Genomic DNA, 24,682 nt, shown 5'->3' with positions numbered 1-24,682 from the left:
TAACATTCTATGAATCGATTGTAAAAACTATTGGCCGATTTATCGGTTATCAGCCTTTCCCACCACCTTAGTTATCGGTTGACCTCTACTAATAATTCCCGTTTTGTAGGTCACGTCTACTGCAGGACAACAGTGGAGTGCATTAAAACAAAAAAACAACAATCTACCTTGTCTGTGTTCTTCACACTTCAGACAACAATATGCTAATCTAGCTCAGTGAATCTATTTATAAAACAAGAAAACCACAGTAGTGTTCATTGTACAGAAACATCGACCTTTAGAAACCCTGATCCCAAGAATAACGCACACATGACACCTATTAAGAACCCCATAATTCCCTGCAGATATATAGATGCACACACACTAGTGAAGGGAGACATTGTTCTGCAAGATTTAGCAATACTGAGATCTGAAGAATGTCCGTGGCAAAGATGAGGTTGGTTTGGCTTGGTCACAGAGTAACCATAGAACGCAAGCTACATTTAAGAGTCACTTGATGCCGCAAGTCTAGAAAAGAAGATAAAGACAGATTGTGCGGCGTGACGCGGACGAACGGTTAACAAACGAACGAAGGCCTTTCAGAAAGAGGTCGGAAATGAGGAAAGGTCTTTTATAGAGTTCTGTGTCAGATTCAGGGAACAAATAAATAAATAAAGGATTGTTTACCTAAAAAATTAAATCTAGTGCTGCAACGACTCATCAATAAAATTGAGAAATTGTCGATAATAAAAAGGAATTTCATTATCGGTTACTTGGATGTAGGGCTTTATATTTCCCGATTCGATACTATTACGATTGACAAGCCTTTGAATTGATTCTGATGTTGAATCAATTCGATTCCAATTAATTTGGGTACATTTATTATATATATATATATATATATATATATATATATATATATATATATATATATATATATATATATATATACATACACACACACACACACACACACACAGTATATATTGATATATTTTTATATTATATTATATATTATTATTTACATGCAATTTTTTTTTCATTTAAATTTTTTCTGTTTGCATTGATTTGAAGAACACATGCTCAAACGGTACTGTCTCTTTAAGAATAGCAGCGAGCGTCTCACAGAAGTGTTTCGGTTGAGCACATATTAGCGAGAGCTTCCGTGCTGTGTGCGATTAGAAGTAAATGTCTCAATTTTTGTTGTTTTTGATCAATAACTGTCTGTGACAATTCGTTAATGTCTGTAAAGAACAGAAATGAAAAGAGATATTATAAAGTAACAAATGGGTTAATCGATCATAAAAATAATCGCTTGTTGCAGCACTAATTTACTCACCCTCGTGTTGTTCCAAACTTGAATTTTCTGCTAAATATCTCTGTTTCAAAAAACACACACACACACCAAAAAAAAAATACGGGTTTGGAGCGACATGAGGGTGAGTAAATGATGACAGAATTTAAAATTTTAAAGTGAATTACTCCTTTAAACGCACATTCACAGGTTCACTACAGATCTCAGCACATGTAGAAAAACAATCTCTGCATTTTCTGATTAATAAAAACAGGAAGCAACTGAACACAACCCAAGACTGCAGAAAACTGAGGAAACTTCCTCTACAAACACAGTTCATGTGCAGTTACAAGGTCACACAGACGCAAATCCCCTAAAACCAAATTCCACATTAATCTAAAATATTCTAAAAACACTGAGCTTACACGTGCACACACACACACACACACACACACACACACACACACAATCCTCACATCGTCCCGACGGAAAATCCACTTACGCCAAAATGCTCCGACTGTAATTTTCTGTTCTGCTCTCGTGAGCTATAATCAACTGTCAATCAAAATCCACAGATCGTGATTCAATCGACCCGACAAAGAGAAAACCGGCAAACTGATCCACGTGAAAACATCTGACCCGTTTTCTCCACATCATTTTCATTTATGAGCTTTTCCTTTAAGTGTTTCAAACAGAAACTGGGCTTTTGTGTGTGTTTAAATCTGTCTCCTGTGAGCGCCGTACGACTGTGAATGTGTTTCTATGATGCTGTAACAGCTCGAGTGTAAAGAGAGGAGAGTTTTTACACACGTTCGTGTCGGTTTGGTGTTGTGGGAATGAGTTTCTCTGGAACACACACTGACAGAGAGCTCACGCGGTCCTTGAGCCGGAGATCTGTATCATATGATGTCACTGTAGAAAATGTGGCACCTGCCTGCAGCACTCCAGAACATTCTACACCAAGAATGGCATACTAGCGTACTGCATACTGCACCATGCATACTGTATAGCACAACTTTAGTCTCACTAGTTGATTTAATTACTCTACTAACAATGTCCATCAGTGTGTGTTCATGCATCACAGGAGATTTATATCATTCAAGTCATGAAAATGTCATTTCCAGCACATCTCAAATTCTGTGTTTAATAGAATTCTGTGCTGGAAATGACATTTGTAACCTTTTTCAAATAAAATAATTTCATAGCTAACATTTGATGTATCCTAAATACACACAATTAAATCCTATTTTCACACTTTTTTCATTGGCCGTCATTTCCGATCTAGTTGTAATATTGCCAAATAATGTTATTATGGAAATGACGGCCAATAAAAAGTGATGTTCCCTTTGATTTTTCTTTGTTTAGTCTCATATTTTATCTCAAAGAATGCTCTTCACTGACACTTTTGTCCATTTGGTTAACAAGTACACTAACTTTCTAAAAAACGTTATTATTTTAATTGTTTGTTGTGGTGGAAATGACGGCACAACTGTGGGACAGTCATAATTTTAGAAATATTGATAGAAATAATTTTCACACAATAAATATTTAAATAGTTTCTGTTTATTTCACTCTTTTGTCTAGATGATTATAGTTTTAAACGTGTAATAATTAGTATTTTTATAATGGATTTTCATAGTTTAATATTGAACGTCTGGGTCTGGGACAAGCCTAAAACAGTCAAATCTAGACATAAAAGTCATTTGAAAAATAAATGATAAAGGCCTGGTAAAAATTTTCAGTTTTAGTGTGACCTTCATATAACAAAGAAAAAAGAATTGTAACATTACTGTTTTTTTTATTTTTTATTTTCTCCCCAATTTAGAATGCCCAATTCCCAATGCGCTCTAAGTCCTCGTGGTGGCGTAGTGACTCGCCTCAATCCGGGTGGTGGAGGACGAATCTCAGTTGCCTCCGCGTCTGAGACCGTCAATCCGCGCATTTTATCACGTGACTTGTTGAGCGCGTTACCGCGGAGACGTAGCGCATGTGGAGGCTTCACGCTATTCTCCACGGCATCCACGCACAAATCACCACGCGCCCCACCGAGAGCGAGAACCACATTATAGCGACCACGAGGAGGTTACCCCATGTGACTCTACCCTCCCTAGCAACCAGGCAAATTTGGTTGCTTAGGAGACCTGGCATTACTGTAATTCTTGTTTAATTTAATGTATCCTTGATTAACATACACATCAATTTCTTTCAAAAACAAAATGTTGAAATGTCTTAGAAATGAAAAGTGAATAGTAGCCCATAATAGTATGCATATAAAATATTCAATTTAAGTGAATGTTTTGATGTATTTAGTGTCTCTTAAAACTCTCTGCATAACTGTTTATGGACACCGCTAATATGGTTACTGTCTCTTTAAGAAAGCACGTCATGTAACATTGAACACTGGGATCTGTGGAGTTTTTTTTTTTTTTTTGGAGTTCTTACAGCAGCATGCCATATCAACTGTCAAGTATTGTGACAATTAAAACAATATTAAAAATAGCTCATTATAATATGTGGGTTTCAGTTTAGCAAAAAGCCTATATTAGGACTGATAAAGAAAATGCATTAGATTATTAAACGTTATTAAACAAATGCATTCGATTTATTTAAATTGTAAATGCATTTACATTGACATTAATACAAGTAGTCCGTTTTGGGCTTAATCATTTTGGTCTCTGTATTATTATTTGGTCTCTGCTACTATAAACATACACACAAAGCACACCAGAGGCGGCCAGGTGCACAAATAAAAAACAGTACAGTAATGAACACCAGGTACATCTGTCTCACAGCTGAGAGAGAGAGAGAAAACATTAATGAGGAGCTGTTTGAGAATATAGTCATGTGTCACGCTTGCGGTCTCGTCTTTGATCGGAACATCACAGACGGAGAAATGTGCGAGTCAGACGCATGCTTTCTGTTTTAGAGAGACGTTAAAATCCGTATGTGGCTTTTTTGTTACCTCAGCGACCTCATTTGCATGTGACTTGTGATGTGGTCTGTGGGGGGTGAAAACACCTGTGATAAAAGAAAAAACATGTGGCCTGAGACTTCACAAAAACACGTGAGCGGTGACTGTTAGCAGCTGGAGCGTTTGAAACAACATAGTCAGCGAACGCAACGTTGAACGAATTAACTTTTTTGAACATATCTCAGCGTGCAGCCGTCCAGAAGTAAAAAATTCTCATTCATTTTCTTCATAGGCGAGTAGATTATTAGCGATAACTTATAAATCTTTAAAGACTGATCTATCGTAAGCTCTGTGGTTGTTAATCGATGGGATATACTTCTGTTGAAGACATCGGTCCACGTTATTTGAACGTCATTGTTAAAAATGCATGTTAAATAGCATAGTTACTGGTGAAGAACTACGCTACCCATGATCCTGAAGAGAAATCCTCCAATCAGAGGGTCGCAACAAACAAAGTGCACCAAAAGAGCGCTGTAGCTCCGCCCACTCCCTTGACGCTCTGTGAATGACGCAATCGAGTCAGTCTCATTACACTCTCTGACTACTTATATATTTGAATATATCTGAATATTTTACAATAAACTTAAAATAGATTGTTTATATACAGTGGCAAGAAAAAGTATGTGAACCCTTTGGTATTAGCTGGTTTTCTTGTGATCACAACACACAAACAATTATAACATTTCATGTCTTTATTGAACACATCACATTAAACATTCACAGTGCTGTGGAAAAAGTAAGTGAACCCTTGGATTTAACAACTAGTTGATCCTCCTTTGGCAGCAATAACCTCAATCAGGTGTTTCTGGTAGCTGCAGATTAGACCTGCACAACGTTCAGAAGGAATTTTGGATCATTCTTCCTCACAGAACTGCTTCAGCTCAGACATATTCTTAGGATGTCTGGTGTGAACGTCTCTCTTGAGGTCATTCCACAGCATCTCTATTGGGATAAGGTCTGGGCTCTGACTGGGACACTCAAAAAGGTGAATTTTCTTTTTTTTTAAGCCATTCTGTAGTGGATTTACTGCGATGTTTAGGGTCATTGTCCTGCTGCATCACCCAACTTCTACTGACATTATCCTGTAGGATATCTTGATAAACTTGGTAATTAATTTTTCCTTCGATGATAGCCAACAGTCCAGACCCCGAGGCAGCAAAGCAGCCCCAAATCATGATGCTCCCTCCACCGTACTTCACCGTTGGGATGATGTTTTCATATTGGTATATGGTGCTCCTTTTACTGTCCCTACTGTCCCCTTTGTTGTCACTCTAGGGTTCTAGATTGTGCCCTTTGAGTCATCTTGGCTGGACGGCCACTTCTAGTGAGAGTACCCACAGTATTGAATCATCTCCATTTATAGAAAATTTGTCTAACTGTGGACAGATGAATATCTAAGCTCTTCAAGATAACTGTGTAACCCTTTCCAGCTTTATGCAAAGCAACAATTGTTCATCGTAGGTCTTCTGAGAGCTCTCTTTTGCGAGGCATGGTCCACGTCAAAAGATGCTTCTTGTGAATGGTGCAGTTAATGCAGAAAACTAGCTAATCCCAAAGGGTTCACATACTTTTTCTTTCCACTGTAATTGTAATCAGCAAGTTTAAAATCAATAGTTTTCTATATTTCCATTGTTTTTAATCCAATTACTTAATTCGCAATGCTTCATGCGATTGTAGTTCATTCCCTCATTTAAGACGTTAAGTCACAATCTTTTTGTCTGATTTTCGAATACTATACTGCTACAAATCAAAGTTTGTAATGTTGTGATTCACCTTGGAACTGGTTGGTTTGGTTCATGGCTTATAACTGTTTAATGAAGGATTTTATGAAATCCCTATGGAAAAAATGTATGTGAAAAATACTTCTGGAACCAAAACGGCTGAAAAAGTGGTTGGCCACTGTTGCGCTCTATTGCAGCGATTCAATCTCTATAATATGAATCAAACGACACCGAAAACTTCCTAGAGGTCTAATTGAATCACTAACACTATGAGCATTAGTAATAATAATGATGTTCGACTTCGTAAACACTACTGCTAACTCAATCTGAGGAAGCCAGTGTAACTGCCTCTGTACAGGGAGAGAAAATTAGTGGTCATATCAGAAACCCTAATGACACGCTGTTAATTTAGAACCCCGTATTTGTCTACCAAACACTCCGCAAGCTGTTTAAAGGCTGGCATGTTTATCTTGCTAACACTGTGGTTATCTACTTCAACTGTCAATCCGACAAACACAACATCAGTCAAGCAGAATGTGGAGTTTAAAACAAGGACAAACGCTTCAACATCACACGAACGCTGACACAAATACAATTAAACGCACACTCATCTTAACTCGCAAGGCCAGTTACACTTAATCCAATAAAGCCAATTAGAGTAGGAGGCGAATTATTTTAGCCTCAAATAATAACATTAAATGAGTCTTGGTTTAATTTGTGCAGTTTTGTCACGATTTCGCAGTAATATTCTAGAGTTTTAGTCTCAGGTGAAGTTCAGACAAAGTCTGCAATCACATGTCAGAGATCTCAATATTTGCTCAAACATTTCTCATCGAAGGGATCTGAGCTATGCAATAATGCTGCATGTATACTAGAGGTCGACTGATAGTGGTTTTTGCCGATACCGATAACTAACCTGGTGGGAAAGGCCGATAAATCGGCCTATAGTTTTTTAAAACAATTTATATAATGTCAAAAAAATTTTATTATTCTCTTTTTTACTGTGGCAGGCAAAGAGAGAGTCCAAACTGACTAAAATCCCAGATGCAGTTTTTTGTTCAACCAAAATCCCAATAGTAACCAGAAAAAATTAAGATATGGTGCATAACGCGGGACTTTTAACAATAAACAAGACTGAAACACACTGGGGACTCTTATTTTGAAATGACGGAGACTTGGCTCTGTAACAATGCTCTATATTTAATATTTACCAAATTAAGCTTTGTATAGCCTATATTATTATTATTATTATTATTATTATTATGACAATATATGAAGTTGGAGACACGATATGCTGATGAGGGTCATTTCCATATAGTCCCATTTTTCTTTGCATGCCTTCGCTTCAATTGAAAAATAACTCAATTATCAGAGAAACGCGGAGGAATCTGCAACTTTCAACATAGAATTTTGCAGATAACCGATCGGCACAGAGGGTCGCAACAAAAAAAAGCAACTATCGGCACAGATTAATCGGTAAAACCGATATATCGGTCTAGCTATAATTATTAGTTGTGTTAACTTAGGCGAGCATCGATTTTGTGCATTTACCAAATTAAGGTTTTTATAGCCTATATAATATTATTATTATTATTATAGGTCGACTGATAGGGGTTTTTGCCGATACCATAACTAAGGTGTTGGGGAAAGGCCGATTTAGCGATAGTTTTTAAAAACGATTTATAGAATGTCAATTATTGTATATTGTGTATGTATAATAATTCTTTATTTACCATGGCAGGCGAAGAGAGAGTCCAAACTGACTAAAATCCCAGATTTTTGTTAAACCAAAATCCCAATAATAACCAGAAAAAATTAAGATTTGGTGCTTAACACGTGACTTTTAAGTATAAATGAGTCCGAAACACATTGGGACTCTTATATTGAAACGGAAAAGTGATGAAAAAACTATCGTTGTCTATCAATGTAGTTTTTGCCGGTAACCGATAGTTCCAAAAAGCAACTATTGGCACTGATTAATCGATAAAACTGATATATTGGTCTACCTCTAATTATTATGACAATATATGAAGTTAGAGACACGATGTGCTGACGAGGGACGTTTCCATATAGTCACATTTTTCTTTGCATGCCCTCGCTTCAATTTAAAAAATGTAATTATCAGTGAAACACGGAGGAATAAAAAACAATCGGCATAGAAGTTTGCCAATAACCGATAGTTCTAAAAAGAAACTATCGGCACCGATTAATCGGTAAAACCGATATATAGGTCTACCTCTAATTATTAGTGGTGTTCGCTAAGGTGAGCATCACTTTTGTGCATAATTTTAGAACAAACCTCTAATACGAAGAATTAAATGCTCACTGTGTAAGTCGTCCTGGAGTGTTTGTGCTAAGACAACTCAAATCATGTTTCTTGTTGATGAGAGCTGTGCTGTCGAACCTGACGGACGATAAAACGGGCGAAGAAAAAAATCCCAAAGACTTTCACTGAAAGAGGGACCCAAGCCAGTGATGATCTCATGAAAATTACATGACTAATTTGCGAAACAATATTCCATGTTCCGTACGCGTTTTGCAGCAGTTCCGAGATGAAATGTCCACTGTGTGGCGCTAAAAGCGAGTTAAATGTTCTCATAAACATTAGGTTTTTAATTTTGTACTGAGATTTAAATCAACCAACAAACCAATGCTAACATTTGACCATTTTGTGAAGATACATTGTTTTTATGTAAGTTGTAGTGGCTCTTCTGCACGTATCTCTTTTGAAATAAATAATTGTTTTGATCGCACTGGAGACGAATGTTTGATTCACAATCAAGAACCGTAAACGCTTGTTTATCTTCACAGACAACCACAAGCACAGTCAGTACTTGACTCGGTTTAAAGAGATGTGGCTTCTTCTCTTTATAAACCTATAGTTATATCCATCAAATAGACATGTCAATACACTGATCCTAGACCAGGCTGATTTTGAAGCCAATGTGACTCAGTTACAATGTGGATTTGAGGAATTCTGACTCTAGAACAGTCCATGGAGAGGTTGGAAGTGTCGCAGAACTGTATTATTGACCCAGTCTGTTTTGAGACAATGGAACGGTCTGCAGATGTGATGAGTGAGTTGTTTCAAACACACATCTCTAGTTTAAGATGCTCTGAAATACGACACTACAGCTCAGTCTGAGGACAGCAGGTTTGAAATCAAATACAGGTATTTATCGCAAACTGCATTATTGGCAGAATAAGCCAGAATAACTGGTGAAGTATTTGCCATGTACAGTAAAATAAAAATTATTGTGTGTTTTCTAATACAGTATAGGGCTGGGCGATAAAGCTTAAGAAAAATATTGATATTTGTCACCCTTTTGAAGATATACAGTTGAAGTCAGAATTTACATACACCTTAGCCAAATACATTTAATCTCAGTTTTTCACAATTCCTGACATTTAATCGTAGAAAACATTCCCTGTCTTAGGTCAGTTAGGATCACTATTTTATTTTAAGAATGTGAAATGTCAGAATAATAGTAGAGAGAATTATTTATTTCAGCTTTTATTTCTTTCATCACATTCCCAGTGGGTCAGAAGTTTACATACACTTTGTTAGTATTTGGTAGCATTGCCTTTAAATTGTTTAACTTGGGTCAAATGTTTTGGGTATCCTTCCACAATCTTCTCACAATAAGTTGCTGGAATTTTGTCCCATTCCTCCAGACAGAACTGGTGTAACTGAGTCAGGTTTGTAGGCTTCCTTGCTCGCACACACTTTTTCAGTTCTGCCCACAAATTTACTATCGGATTGAGGTCAGGGCTTTGTGATGGCCACTCCAATACCTTGACTTTGTTGTCCTTAAGCCATTTTGCCACAACTTTGGAGGTATGCTTGGGGTCATTGTCCATTGGAAGACCCATTTGTGACCGAGCTTTAACTTCCTGGCTGATGTCTTGAGATGTTGCTTCAGTATGTCCACATAATTTTCCTTCCTCATGATGCCATCTATTTAGTGAAGTGCACCAGTCCCTCCTGCAGCAAAGCACCCCCACAACATGATGCTGCCACCCCCATGCTTCACGGTTGGGATGGTGTTCTTCAGCTTGCAAGCCTCACCCTTTTTCCTCCAAACATATCGATGGTCATTATGGCCAAACAGTTACATTTTTGTTTAATCAGACCAGAGGAAATTTCTCCAAAAAGTAAGATCTTTGTCCCCATGTGCACTTGCAAACTGTAGTCTGGCTTTTTTATGGAGGTTTTGGAGCAATGGCTTCTTCCTTGCTGAGAAGCCTTTCAGGTTATGTCGATATAGGACTCGTTTTGCTGTGGATATAGATACTTGTCTACCTGTTTCCTCCAGCATCTTCACAAGGTCCTTTGCTGTTGTTCTGGGATTGATTTGAACTTTTCACACCAAACTACATTCATCTCTAGGAGACAGAATGCATCTCCTTCCTGAGTGGTATGATGGCTGTGTGGTCCCATGGTGTTTATACTTGCATACTATTGTTTGTACAGATGAACGTGGTACCTTCAGGCGTTTGGTAATTGCTCCCAAGGATGAACCAGAATTGTGGACGTCCACAAATTTTTTTCTGAAGTCTTGGCTGATTTCTTTTGATTTTCCCATGATGTCAAGCAAAGAGGCACTGAGTTTGAAGGTAGGCCTTAAAATACATCCACAGGTACACCTCCAATTCAGTACACCTCATATCAGAAGTTCATTGGCTTGACATGTGATATAGTCAGTTAAAAGTGAAACAATCTGTCTGTAAACAATTGCTGGAAAAATTACTCGTCATACACAAAGTTGCCAAAACTATAGTTTGCTAATATGAAATCTGTGGAGTGATTAAAAAATGAGTTTTAATGACTTCAACCTAAGTGTATGTAAGACTTCAGCTGTATTCAGTATTTGTTTTTTTATCTGAAATATTTTTTTGTTTTTTTTTTTAATCAGAGAAACTGTCATTTCAACAAATTAAGCCGTTGTAGCTAATTAAATTAAAAGTGTTTCGAGCAAGAATTAAATAAACTAAACAAGCACATTTTCATCAGTCAAAATAACAATACATTGTAAAAAACAGCAAATTTAATTGCATATATTAACTAATTTACTATTTTAGTAATAGAATTGCTTGAACATTTTTGAGTGATTTAATTGCTCATTTGCATCAGAATAGTTTTGAATCAAATCGATGAACTGATTCACATAAATGAATCAAACTTATGAACTCTTAATGCTATTTTTACTACTGAAGCTGAAATCAGTCTTAAAGCTGTCATACTCATGAAAGGATCCTGAAACTAATGTAATGACGTAGTTCATCTCAGTATTGATGTTTCAATTTGAAATGTTTAATGCAAAAAGCAAAATACAGTAAAAATCTGTTTTTTGCTAAATGAACACAACAAATTAAATTTTTTGTATTTTTATTGTTATGCATCAAAATCACAATACATTGTAATAAACAGCAATATTCACTTGCATATGTTTACTAATTTACTCCATTAAATCCATTTTAAAGGTGGGCCTGGGTAGCTCAGCGAGTAAAGACGCTGACTACCACACCTGGAGTCACGAGTTTGAATACAGTCAGGCTTCCTAAGCACCAAATTGGCCCGGTTGCTAGGGAGGGTAGAGTCACATGGGGTAACCTCCTTGTGGTCACTATAATGTGGTTCTCGCTCTCGGTGGGGCGCGTGGTGAGTTGTGCGTAGATGCCGCGGAGAATAGCGTGAAGCCTCCACACGTGCACACCTCCTCCACCACCCGGATTGAGCCGAGTCACTACGCCATTGTGCGCATTGGGAATTGGGCGTTGTTTTGTTCATGTCGCCTTGGACAAACAGTGACACCTAGTGGTGTGGATGCAGCATCATTTAAATGCAATCATTTTTTTAAGTTACCGAGGCCATTGTAAAATTAACTATTTACAGTGTCAAGTAACAGGATGGTTACTGAGATTAAGCAAGTAGTATTCAGCTGGTCATGTGATTCAAACATGGCAGCCCCCATGAGGCGCCCTAGCTTTAAAACCTCTTTTATAAGGTTACTGATATGACTGGAGTCTTCATTTTAATGTGAGTGCTCATGATTTTATACATATGTTTCAGAATTACTATTAATTTCTTTAGAAGTAAAACTTTTTTTAAACAGGAAAAAATGACTCCGTCAACGCTGACATATTTAATGAATAATTTAATAATTTTCTTTATTTATCACACATTATACATTTGCACATATACAGTGAAATTCTTCTTTTTCACATATCCCAGCTAGGCTGGGGTCAGAGTGCAGGGTCAGCTATGATACAGCGCCCCTGGAGCAGATAGGGTCAAGGGCCCTGCTCAAGGGCCCGACAGTGGCATCTTGGCAGTGCTGGGGCTTGAACCCCCGACCTTCTGATCAGTAACCCAGAGCCTTAACCGCTGAGCTACCACTGCCCACTGTGGACAGATTGTGACTAGTGGAATGACGCAGTCACATTACATCACTTAATTTTATGCGTTGAATCGTTGCAATCTTTTTAAATACATTAGGACTGCATGGGGAAGTGAAACTCTGTTAAGGATGTGAAGTCTGTTTCATTCACATTCTCTAAAGATGGCAAAGCATTACATTTAGTCATTACAGTTCATAAGTTAATTGGCATACTGAAGGTTTTATCACACTCACAGTTGATTTATTGATTATATTTGACCAAACATAAGCTTGAGTCCTTTTTCTGGTACTGTAGGTAGGCTAATCTCATTTATCAAGTGTTTGTAGCAGACAAACATCATGTGTTGTTTTGTTTTAATGTCTTAGTCTAAATCTTCTAGAGAATAGCTGTAGGATTTCTCTGTCTGTGGCGTGTTGTTTACAAGACAATAAACTGTCGGCGTAGAGTTCAGAAGTCTGGTTTGGGCGCATTCCTCGTATTTCTGTCCAATGACCTCAACTTTTATAAGATCTCGTCAAAATAAAACAGCCAAAAAAACTAAAACAGGACGCCTTGCTCGCTCATCAAGCTCTTTGAGTAACAGACCCCATGAAATCATTTGACGAGCGCAATTTTGTTTCCTGTTTTGACACATTTTCTATTAAAAACAAGTTGCGGTGGGATGCATGGAACAGTACGTCTCTTCTTTTATAGTCAATACCCTAGTTTTTGAACAAAGCCGTGAATATGATGTGCTACTTGCTATTGCTAGTCAGAGGTAGGTGGTATTAGGGGCAGGGACATTGTCATTCTCAAGAATTGTATTGGAGAAAAATTGGACCCGTCTGTGAGTGCAAGATGATGTCATCAATATTTTTGGTCTGTTTTCCTATAAGAGAAAAACTGTAAATTTTTAAAGCGCGTATCTGCTAAAAGTTAACTTTTTAGCATTTAGATGTTAGCCTTAAAGCTAACCGGTATGAACTGAAAGCTAAACACTCCCATTTTGATTTCATGGGGTTTTTCATGGGAGCTGATGATGCACAAGGATGTGTTGTTGCATTGGATGCAGTTTCTTAAATGTTGAGTGCAGTTCAGTTGCGTGATTTGATGCTGGTTCTCCTGAGAACTTGCTGAGTCTCTGCTTAGCGCTGCAGAACGTTACTGACCGGAGGAAGCTGTTGTTTTCTCTTTCCGATGTTACATGAGGTCATCACGTCAACTCTAATGACTTCAGTCACACTGCATGCAATCAGTCGCTGGAAAGACAGGATGCAAGCTGGGGTTATCTCAAGAAACCGGTCAAGAACATGTCCGGGTCTTATTGCACCATGAAATCAAAGTAAACATTTTGCTTAAAGAAAAGGAAGCTTATTTTAAGACCATAAAATGTATTTGCATTGTAACAGTATTTTAATGGCAATTATTCTCAATAATGCAAAAAAAAAAAAAAAAAAAAAAAATTGTATTGTCATTACTTCATTGATAATTAATTATATTTTAGTAACACTTTATAAATACGGTTTTATTTGTTAACATTAGTAAAAGCATTAGGTATCGTGAAATAACAATAAACAATATTTTAACAGCATTTTTAACCTTAATCAGTTAATTTATGAAAGTAACATTTTTAATTGTTAGTTCATAATGCATTAACTAATGTATGCAACGTTTAATAAAAATAAAATGTAAATGTGTTGAAATTGACATCCTTTAAGCTCGGATGATTTTTTTTTTTGTCAAAATATGAATAACTACCGTCTTGACCAACACAAAATAGGTATCGTTTGAAAGATTAGAAGCTCTACTTTCCAATGCATGTAGACATTATGACCAAAAAAAGTGCTTTGAAATTTGCAGACAAATCAGAAGTGTCCGTTTTGATAATTTATTTAAAAAAAAAAATTGCACTGTAAATATTATTGTGATCAGTAAAAACATCAAACTGACAAAAGTATAGTGAGTAATTGCTAATTATATGTCTTTGGCAATTATGTTGGTGTTGCTAATATGCTGCGTTTTTGCTTATAACTTCACAAAAAATAAACAGAACATAAAATATCACATACCATTACTTACAAAAGGTAATCAGATGCATAGATCATTAGATAATCCACATGAAGCACAATGTTACATATGACCACCAGGAGATGGCGCCAAATACATGATACAGACTCAATGATGACTCAGATGACACAGAATGAAACTCATTTTGTGAAATGTCATTACTAAAATCATGTCTTCATGCTATGCAAACCTTTAGTCATTGTTGTGTTTGCATGTGTAATTAGTTCTTATGTATGATTATTATGTTTTATTTGTTTGAAGACGTTTTTGGACGCTATGATAAATAATTTTAGTAATGTTATAACTTTTGATTGCTTTGTCGTATCAACACAAAATTACTCAGATACAGTTGACATGATTGTGAACAAAACAAAAGCAGTTTTTCTGAACCACATTATTTACACCCAGAGATATATACTGTCAAATAAGAAAAAAAGTAAAAAAAAAAAAAAAATATATATTTTTTGTTTTTTGTCGAGTTATAAGCCTTTAATTTTGGGTATGCCACTAAAACAGGAAATCTTTAAAAACACCTTCAGAGCTTAAAGGGTTAACCAATAAGTGCTAAAAGTATTGTTCATAGTCCAGGTTAACATGTTACCGATATATTACATGAAGTAATTATACATGATAGTAGTATTTATTGCACTTGGCTTTAATTTGTCTATTTAATTAATAAAAAATTAAAAAATGTTTTTAGTACAATAAAATTTACTGTATTACTTTAATGAGAATCACCATTGAGAATTAAATGGGAATTATAAACAAACGCAAAAGTAAAACGTTTGGAGAGATTACAGTAATGACAATTTAGTGTGAAAATCTGCATAATTGTCGAAAATGCAAAAAAACTAAATGACCTAAAATAGGCTTCACTTTCTTTATGCGAAAGATTGTTTCTTCTTTGTTTACTTGGTAACACTTCTCAATGAGGTTTTATTCTTTAACAGTAATGCATAAGGTATCAGGACAGCAGCCTTCTTTCTTCAGCATTTTTATCCAAACACAAAACGTTTTGTCACTTTAGAGCTGACTTCAGAAAATTCAGACGAGTTCATGCAGTTAAATATTTAATCTGCGGGCTCTTGTCAGGTTTCATCTCTTGATATCAGGATTTTATATATTAACAGTCAGGGGAAGTATTGAACTACACAACTGGCCATTAGGCTCATTTCTACCTGTTTTGTTCTTAATGATCCTAAAAAATAAGCGTTATTGTCTTTCAGTAAAACATTTTCTTATTTCTTTCTTTTGATTTTGCAGTGAAATATGACCCAGACATGTTCTTGACAAGTTCATGAAATTCACCCATAAGCCAACTAACCCGTTTTTAAAGCCTTGACCTCTACATCCACTTTGATTTATGAACACCAGCACACACAGCAAGAATTTTTTCCTCTGAGAGGGGAAAAATACTTCATATATTTGTGTCACACATTAGATTTCATAAAGTTCTTCCTCTTTAACACAACAACTTCTCTTACTGTCAGATAAACCTTCACCTCGAAAATTTCCCCAGCAACCTTTAATAGCACTGAATCCAACTACTTCTGTTTTATTTGATGACCATTTAAACTGTATACATTTTTTTTACTGTTTATAGACTGATAGTTGTAGAAGTTTTTCACGTCACTTACTAAACCAAATCACAATAAACATCAACAACTAGTCCATGCAAAACTCACTGCTTCAATGCTAGGGTATTCTGGGTTGCTAAGGTGTTCTGTGTTGTTGCTAGTGTGCTCTGGGCAGTTGCTATGGTGTTCAGAGTGGTTGCTAGGATGTTCCAGGTGGTTGCTAGTGTGTTCAGGGCAGTTGCTTTGGATTTCTGGTGGTTGCTAGGGTGTTCTGGGTGGTTGCTAGAGTGCTCTGTCTGGTTGCTAAGGTGTTCTGTATGGTTGCTAGGGTGTTCCAGGTGGGTGCTGGGGTGTTCTGGTGGTTATTAGGGGGTCCTGGGTGGTTGTTTAGGTGTTCCAGGCGGTTGCTAGTATGTTCAGGGCAATTGCTTGGTTGTTCTGGGTGGTTGCTAGGGTGCTCTGGGCAGTTGCTAGGGAACTCTGGGTGGTTGCTCGGGTATTCAGGGTGGTTGCTAGGAGTGCTTTGGGTGGTTACTAAGGTGTTCTGGATGGCCGCTAGGGTAATCTGGTGGTTACTAGGGTGTCCAGGTGGTTATTAGGGTGCTCTGGGTGGTTGCCAGTGTAGTCTGGGTGGTTTCCAGGGTTTTCAGGGTGGTTGCTAGGGGTGTTCAGAGTGGTTGCTAGGGTGTTCTGGTGGTTACTAAAGTGTCCTGGGTGGTTGCTAGTGTGTCCTGGGTGGTTGCTAGTGTGTTCAGGGTGGTTGCTAGTGTGTTCTGGGCGGTTGCTAGGGTGTTCATGGTGGTTACTAGGGGTCCTGGGTTGTTGCTTAGGTGTTCTGTGTGGTTGCTAGGGTGTTCCAGGTGGATACTAGTGTGTTCTAGGTGGTTGCTAGTGTGTTCTGGTAGTTACTGGGGGACCTGGGTGGTTTCTTAGGTGTTCTGTGTGGTCGCTAGGGTGTTTAGGGTGTTCCAGGTAATTGCTAGTGTGTTCAGGGTGGTTGTTAGGGTGTTCTGGGCAGTTGCTAGGGTGTTCATGGTGGTTGCTAGGGTTTTTAGGGTGTTCATGGTGGTTGTTAGGATGTTCCAGGTGGTTACTAGTGTGTTCATAGTGGTTGTTAGGGTTTTTAGGGTGTTCATGGTGGTTGTTATGGTGTTCTGGGTGTTCTGGGTGGTTGTTACACCGGGTTCACACATCCTCCGTGAGCGGCGCGTGAGCGGGGCTGTCACGTTGGACGTTCACATTGGCCGTGTCTCTTCTTCGAGAAACAGCAGCACCTCTGCGCTGGAAATAAAGTTATCTATGGGGTCCTGTGCCAAATTTTTTCTTTAAGGTCGTAATAAGTGGAGGTTTTGCTGCTTCAAGGACAACAGCGGGCATTCACGTGCATTTCATCTTTCTCAGCACACTTGGTTGTGATTGGTTAATGTTGTGTTTATTAATTCTTTATTTATTTTACTGAGTTTGCTTGCATGCAGACATATACATTGTAATGTATTATAGGTTCGGTTTGAATCATTTTGTTTTGCTTTTGTGTCTTTGCAATAATCTCTTGATTATTTTAGTGTTGTCCTGCACCCAAAGCCGCTGAGCTCAGCGTGTGCCACGCGGCAAAAATAGGCCCAACGCCGTAACTATCCGCTCTCTGCTGCGTCTGGGACACATCACCTCGCGACTCACGCTTGCAATGGAAACGGTGCCATCTGTTAATATGGGTGCCGAAACGAAAAAGTGCCGCTCACGCCTCGCTCACGGAGGATGTGTGAACCCGGCGTAAGTCTTATGGGATTTGTTCAGGTGAAAATGGTAAGCGTGATCTCTTATTAAAGTAACAGCACACCTCTTCTGAACAACACACATGATTTGAGGGATCATTAATATGTAGCACACATGCGGCAGAAGGACTGACACACTGAATGTGCAATAGAGGGTTGTAGCTCATAGAATTAATGTAATCTTTATCAGAACAGCCAATCAGAATGGAATGGCCGCCAAAGCCATTACATCATACTCCATGTACCCTGATTGGCCCACAGCATTGAGTGTCAACCCTCATTCATGCAGAACTAAGTAGTTTGAGTTATGCGCTGCTTTAGATGTCAGCGTGCCAGTTGTGACGTGTTTGCTTCTATCATGTCCGGGCAGCCCGTGCCCGTCATCAAAACCAGATTTGTTCTGCTTTGATCTCGCTAAACGACTCTGCTGGATCATCAATAACCTCAACTTTTATGCAAAATGAGCTGTCAAAGCCAATCTAATGTATGAAAACATGCATAAAATGTTCTTTTTCAAAGCAACTCATTTATTTCCGTAATTAATCCAACAATGGGGAAACTAACCAGCTTAGTATCACACTGATTATTAATGCTGTTTGCTTTTTTAATGTGCTTGACGAGACGTGAACGCAAATGACACGGACGATTGTGGCGGTTAATTAATCATGTTAGGAAGTCTTTGATATCCTGTCGGCCTTCACATTTCAAACGGAATGAGACGTGTCAGATTGGATGGTTTCATTTCTTCATTGAGGGCCTGATAAAGTTGTGACTGCTTGCAAAAGCGTTTCATTTGTTAAAAAGGAGCGATAGAGCCTGTGATTGGCTGAGGTATAATGACATCATCCAATCACAGATCTCTCCACAGAAAGTGCACATGGAAAAGCATCTAAAAATACATCCAAGTATGACATATACAGCTCCATTGACCTCTGACCTTGGCTCTGTTCAAAAACTTAGTGAGCTACCTACCTAGACAACATTATAAGGGATCATAGGCATGACTTGATTTATTCTATGGCACACAAAGGAAATATTAGACGGTTTATTATAGTCTCAGTCAGCATATTTTTTCCATCCAAAGAAAGTGAATGTTGACTGAGACTGAATATTCTCCAAAACATCTCCTTAATGTCGGGTCTGGAACAAATGATGACAGAATTTTCATTTTTGGGTGAACTAACCCTTTAACGGCCGAGTCAAATGTTAGTCCTGAAGCGGAATTAAAATAGAACGTAGTTTAGCTGAAAATATTCATGATCCTTGAAGGCGAATAAGGAAACTTGTAAATTACAAATCAGTGTGAGGTGCTCAATTTATCTCTGGAGATGAACTCATGACTGTAATATTACATTCTTTTTGGTTGATGTTTGATTATACCATTTTATAAAAAAACAATCATCAAAATATTAATAACTACAGTCTTGACCAACACAAAATAGGAATCGTTTGAAAGCTTAGAAGTTCTACTTTCCAATGCATGTAGACATTATGACCAAAAAAAGTGCTTTGAAATTTGCAGATAAATCTATAAACAATAATTTATAAACATATTACTGTACATATTATTGCAATCAGTAAAAACATAAAACTCATCAAATAGTCATGTGTCATATGTTGTTGGAAAGCTCTTGAAGAGTAGAATACAACCAGCATATATATATATATATATATGTAGAGCCGAGGAGGGCGGGGCCAGGCTGGAATGAGACACACCCGGTCCCCAATCAGCCTGATGGGGCGCATGAGGGATAAAGGCGGCCGGGGACGACAGTTCGAGAGAGAGAGAATTGCAGACAGCTGTACTGTGTGTTTTTGGTTGTGTATTTTGGTTGTGTTTTTTGGTTAATAAATTATTATTTAAGTTGTCAAGCCGGTTCTCGCCTCCTCCTTTCCACTGAACCCCCTTACACTGGTGTCGAAACCCGGGAAGGAGGAGGGATTCCCGTCGCAGGGTCCTCGACACTGCCGTCCACCCAGGGGAGCGCCGCTGCCGTCCGACGGGGGACGGAGTAGCCCGACCACCCGGACGCGGGGAATGGCCGCCGTCCGCGAGGCGAGTGGGGACGGGACTCCCCGACCGCCTGGAGTGGTCGTCTACTCCGTCCCCCATCGGACGGCAGCGGCACTCCCCTGGGTGGACGGCAGTGTCGAGGACCCTGCGACGGGAATCCCTCCTCCTTCCCGGGTTTCGGCACCAGTGTAAGGGGGTTCAGTGGAAAGGAGGAGGCGAGAACCGGCTTAATAATATAAATAAACAATTTAAACAAAACACACAACCAAAAACACACAGTACAGCTGCCTGCAATTCTCTCTCTCTCTCGAACTGTCGTCCTCGGCCGCCTTTATCCCTCACGCGCCCCATCAGGCTGATTGGGGACCGGGTGTGTCTCATTCCAGCCCGGCCCCGCCCTCCTCGGCTCTACAATATATATATATATATATATATATATATATATATATATATATATATATATATATATATATATATCATTATTTTATTTTTTTATAAAATTTTTTTTTTTTTGTAATAGCTATGTATATGTCTTAGACAATTATGTTGGTGTTGCTTATATGCCGTGCTTTCATTTATAACTTCACGAAAAATAAACAGAACATAAAATATCACATACCAAACGAGTCCACACACAAGATAATCAGATGCATAGATCATTAGATAATCCACATGAAGCACAATGTTACATATGACCACCAGGAGATGGCGCCAAATAAATGACACAGACTCAATGATGACTCAAATGGCACAGAATGAAACTCATTCTGTGAAATCTCGTTACTAAAATCATGTCTGCATGCTATGCAAACCTTTAGTCATTGTTGTGTTTGCATGTGTAATTAGTTCTTATGTACAATTATTATGATTTATTTGTTTGAAGAGGCTTTTGGACACATGGAGATGTTTTTGGACACTATGATGAATTCCATTTGTAATGCTGTAACTTTTGATTGCTTTGTCGTATCAACACAATTTTAAAAATTACTCAGATACTGTTGACATTATTGGGAACAAAACAAAATCTTTCAGAGCCACCTTATTTACACCCTGAAATATATAATGTCAAATAAGCAAAATAATAAAAAAAAGTAAAAAAAATTTGGCTCAGTTTTTCAGCAGTTTCTTAGGCTGAGAGTCTCAGAATGTATCTTAATCTATATCATTAAAAAATGTGAAACGTTTTCTTTACATTGATACCAAACACTTGACCCTCTTGTTTCTGTTTTTTTGAGTTATAAGCCTTTAATTTTGGGTATTCCACTGAAATAGGAAATCTTTAAAAACACCTTCAGAGGTTAAAGGGTTAAACAACTTTACGGGTCAATAATACACAAATTTTAACAGAAGAATTAATGTAAGTGCTTTTATAAAATTATAAGCTTCACACTTCTGCCTTTTAAACCCTCCAAAAATTGACCCCATTGACTTCCATTGTAAGTGTCTCACTGGAACACAGATTTTTGCTTTTTTTTTTTTTTTTTTATTTACGAAAAGGAGGGTTAAAATTTTTTTTGTGGTAATCAACATTATGCCTCAAATGCTGTCGACTGACCTTAACTTGTATTGAACCCGGAATATTCATTGAATGCAGATGAAAATATATTAGTGTGGACTAAGTAGTAAAACAGCAAAGTAGGTTAGAATTCCCACATAGAGTAATTCATACATGCAAATTCAACACCGTGTAGTATCTTTTTTCATTCTTTATTCACTAGCAAACGTGTTCATGCATAGATAAAGTGTTGTAGCTAGTTCTACATGCATGCCGTTTCATGGCAGCTGTTGACATCAGTTCTTTTCAGACCTCGGCTCTATTTTCTGCATGTGTAATGTCTGGACTCATCGTCTGCAGTAGCAGATTAAAAACATCTCTCCCCTGAGATGCAGCGTGTACTTTTCCTGTAGGTGTACACTAATGGTCTCAAATTATTTGGCCATTATTGATCCATTAATTCCTTTGTAACTGAGTGGAGGTTTATAATAGAGCATTCCCCTTAAAAAAAACCTCATCTGTTTGGGGGAACATTTAACTCTCTTTTAGCACCACACAGTGGTCATTTCACCTCAGAACTGCCGCCATATGTGTAAGGAACTGTGTTATATAATTTTGCAAACATTTCGCCACAGACACATCATTTTCAAGATAATGTGATACTCTTTGTGCAGTCAAATCAAGGCGCATGTGCAGACGACGTGTCCGCATGTCTAGAAAAAGTTGGCTGCTTGTGAACAGTTGGCGTACCGGCACGCGGAAAACCGAAGTATACTTTGGACTTTTAAAGGGCTAGTTCACCCAAAATTGACAATTCTGTCAAATGACTTTCTTTAGTGGAACACATCAAGTTAGCGTCAGTCACCATTCACTTTCGTTGGATCTTTATTCCATACAATGAAAGTGACTCGAACCTTGTCCTTACCAGACACGATGCAATAAGATTCCAGCGACGCATGACGCGACATCGCTATATTAATACACTAAAATGAGGATAATTGATAATAAAATGTAGAAAACAGAGCATTCACAGACGAAACAGTCTGTTTATTGAACGCAACTCATTTCCTCACAGCTCCGTATGGGCTTTCGCTTTCTATGGCAAACCCCGAGGGGATAAATACACAGTGCAAAGTTACTTTATGAATCGCATTGTTACTTAGTCTGGTACGATTGTTTTTGTTCACGCGGTGCTCCTGTTGTTATTTTGCCGATCTCCATATGACAGCGAAGCGGAGAGAAAGTTAGAATGAGCCCACTTCCCACTACCATTGAGCCGGTGTGTTTGTAAGTGAGACAGATCTCCAGCTGAAGAGAGAGAGACCTCAAGCACAACATTCGGTAGGTATGTGACACCCTCGGCCAAAATCAAGTTGTTGTGAACTGGCTAGTGAGATGCCAACCTGGGTGGTTACAGTAAAAAATAATAATTTTATACCCATTTGTTGACTGCGCTGGCTGGCGCGACGTCGCAGAAATATAAACCATTCCAAAAATAGAAAGCCCTGTCACTCGTCATGTGTCGGGGCTGGTTAGGACATAAACTCTGTTTAACATGGAAAAGATACCTTTTATTGTGTCGTGGTGTCGCGTTGCGTCTGGTTAGGACACGGTTTGTTAACATTGTGTCCTGTTAACATTCTGCTGAAGAAAGAAAGTCATACAGGTTTTGAACAACATCAGGAACAGTTCCTTTAAAATGTTGTCTAGGTAGACAACTCGCTACTATTTTGTCTACAACAGGAGAGGAAGTTTAACTACAGCTGCACACAAACGAAAACACCAACATCCTTTGATTTCACGTTCTCCTGCATTAGCTGCAGCACATGTTCATGCAGATGTGTGGCATTTTTACACAGCTCAATGCACAGCAGGATTTGCCATTGCTACAATTTGTTTAGCTCAAACCTCTCTTCCTTTCTTTGTCCTTCTATATCTTCCTCCTTATGCCAGTATGATAGTCTCTCTCTCAGATTGCATTTCAGGAAAAAACAGCCCAGTTTCCCCTCCCCCTCGCTGCATTTCCTCCTCCTCCTCCTCTCAGTCGCAGCTGCCAAACGTTTCACACACACACTCATGCAGACACACACACTTGCATTAGCATCTGGACCGAGTGTTTAGAGGTGGGTTGGCAGTCTGGAGCAACAGCAGAAGGGGACATTCACAGTCAGACTGCAGTGGACTAAACGATCAAATCTGTATATGAGATAAACATGCATGTCCTTTAATGTTACGGTCAGTTTTGTCCTTTGTTTCCCAAATGGACATGGATGCAACTGACCACAGCGTTTCCAGAAGGCTCTGATGTTCTGCAAGGACAAGGCGGGTTCGTTTTGGGTTCTTCACCTTATATGGATCAAACAGAGACGTCCAGGATCTGCTCCGGGTGACAGCCAGAGCGAGCTCACTGTGGCATTTGTGTGTTTGCGTCTCTCTCGAGCTGTGGAATGTCAGTCTGGAAGCCGGCGCAGATTCCCAGAGGCGAGTTTTGAGACTTGAGGCGTGACGGGCCGTCAGAACCACTGACCCTGAGAGAGCCCGGTGTCGATCGGCTGCAATGGGACAACTGAGACGGTGGAGTCTTTTTGTTTTTCCTGATAATCATCCTCACAGCAGAGGAGACTCTGAGCTTGGCTTTCCTCTGAAATCCGTCACACTTTGAGTCCCTCTTGAGAGGTTTTTGCGAGTCCTGTTCTTGTCCATGCCTGTCATTACCCTACAGGTCAAAGGGTAAGTATGGACACTGATAACGAAGTGACTTGATCTTGACAGTTTGAGAATTGACTGTTGTTGAGGTCAACGTGAAGTTAGCAGACATCTGCGAGAAAGATTCTTGTTTGATGAATGTTGTTAGTGTTTCGTTTTCTTGTTCAGAGCATCTTTAGTTGCAAAGTGTCTTTTGTTGCGCTTAGTGAGTCATTAGATGATTTTCTTTTCAAATCTTGATGTTGTTTAGATTTAAAAAAAAATCAACTTGACAGGCAGCACACGAGGTATTTATAAGAGTGAGAGTGGGCGAATTTCAAATGGTACTGTAATGCGTCTGGTATCGTCTTTCTCATTTAGAGTAATTTTTGTATTCTATTATAGTAAAAATACTGCTTTGCAAAGATTTATAAAATATATATATATATATATAACTAAATGCTACCATGGTTGATGTGTGTGTGTGTGTGTATATATATATACTGCATATTTCATCCTGTTCCATTCCGATGTGCTCCATCTAGCAGTTTTTTTAATGCATCTTTTTTTAATCACCTCGTAACAAATGTATATTGGGTTAGGCGTCATGTGAAGCCGAAACCAGTTTAATTATACAGGGCTTCCTTTAAGAACGATTAGTTGATTAAGCAGCCAACCAACTATTCTAACGACTTTAGAAATATGTCATTTGCACATCTCTAATCC

General features: G+C 38.4%; 1 protein-coding gene across 8 annotated transcripts in view; it reads left to right on the top strand.

The window, feature by feature from the left end:
• Positions 1 to 24,682, top strand: part of myo9ab (myosin IXAb) — a 130,940-nt gene that overhangs the window by 7,029 nt on the left and 99,229 nt on the right. For 4 of the 8 annotated variants that reach the window (XR_007896254.1, XR_007896253.1, XR_007896252.1 and 1 more), the window contains exon 1: positions 23,321 to 24,001. The exons of 1 other annotated variant lie outside the window; for it this stretch is intronic. Coding sequence is in view for 4 of the 7 variants with exons in the window: in XM_051689085.1 (XP_051545045.1) it covers positions 23,973 to 24,001 (29 nt within the window). In the remaining 3 variants the exon portion in view is untranslated. Of the gene's footprint in view, positions 1 to 23,320; positions 24,002 to 24,682 lie in introns of those variants that run through there. 3 more of the 8 variants (XM_051689090.1, XM_051689086.1, XM_051689088.1) reach the window with 2 other exon arrangements.

The sequence above is a fragment of the Myxocyprinus asiaticus genome, chromosome 46 (genome assembly GCF_019703515.2).
Source record: "Myxocyprinus asiaticus isolate MX2 ecotype Aquarium Trade chromosome 46, UBuf_Myxa_2, whole genome shotgun sequence".
Lineage (NCBI taxonomy): Eukaryota > Metazoa > Chordata > Actinopteri > Cypriniformes > Catostomidae > Myxocyprinus > Myxocyprinus asiaticus.
This window is presented reverse-complemented; position numbering and strand designations above follow the sequence as displayed.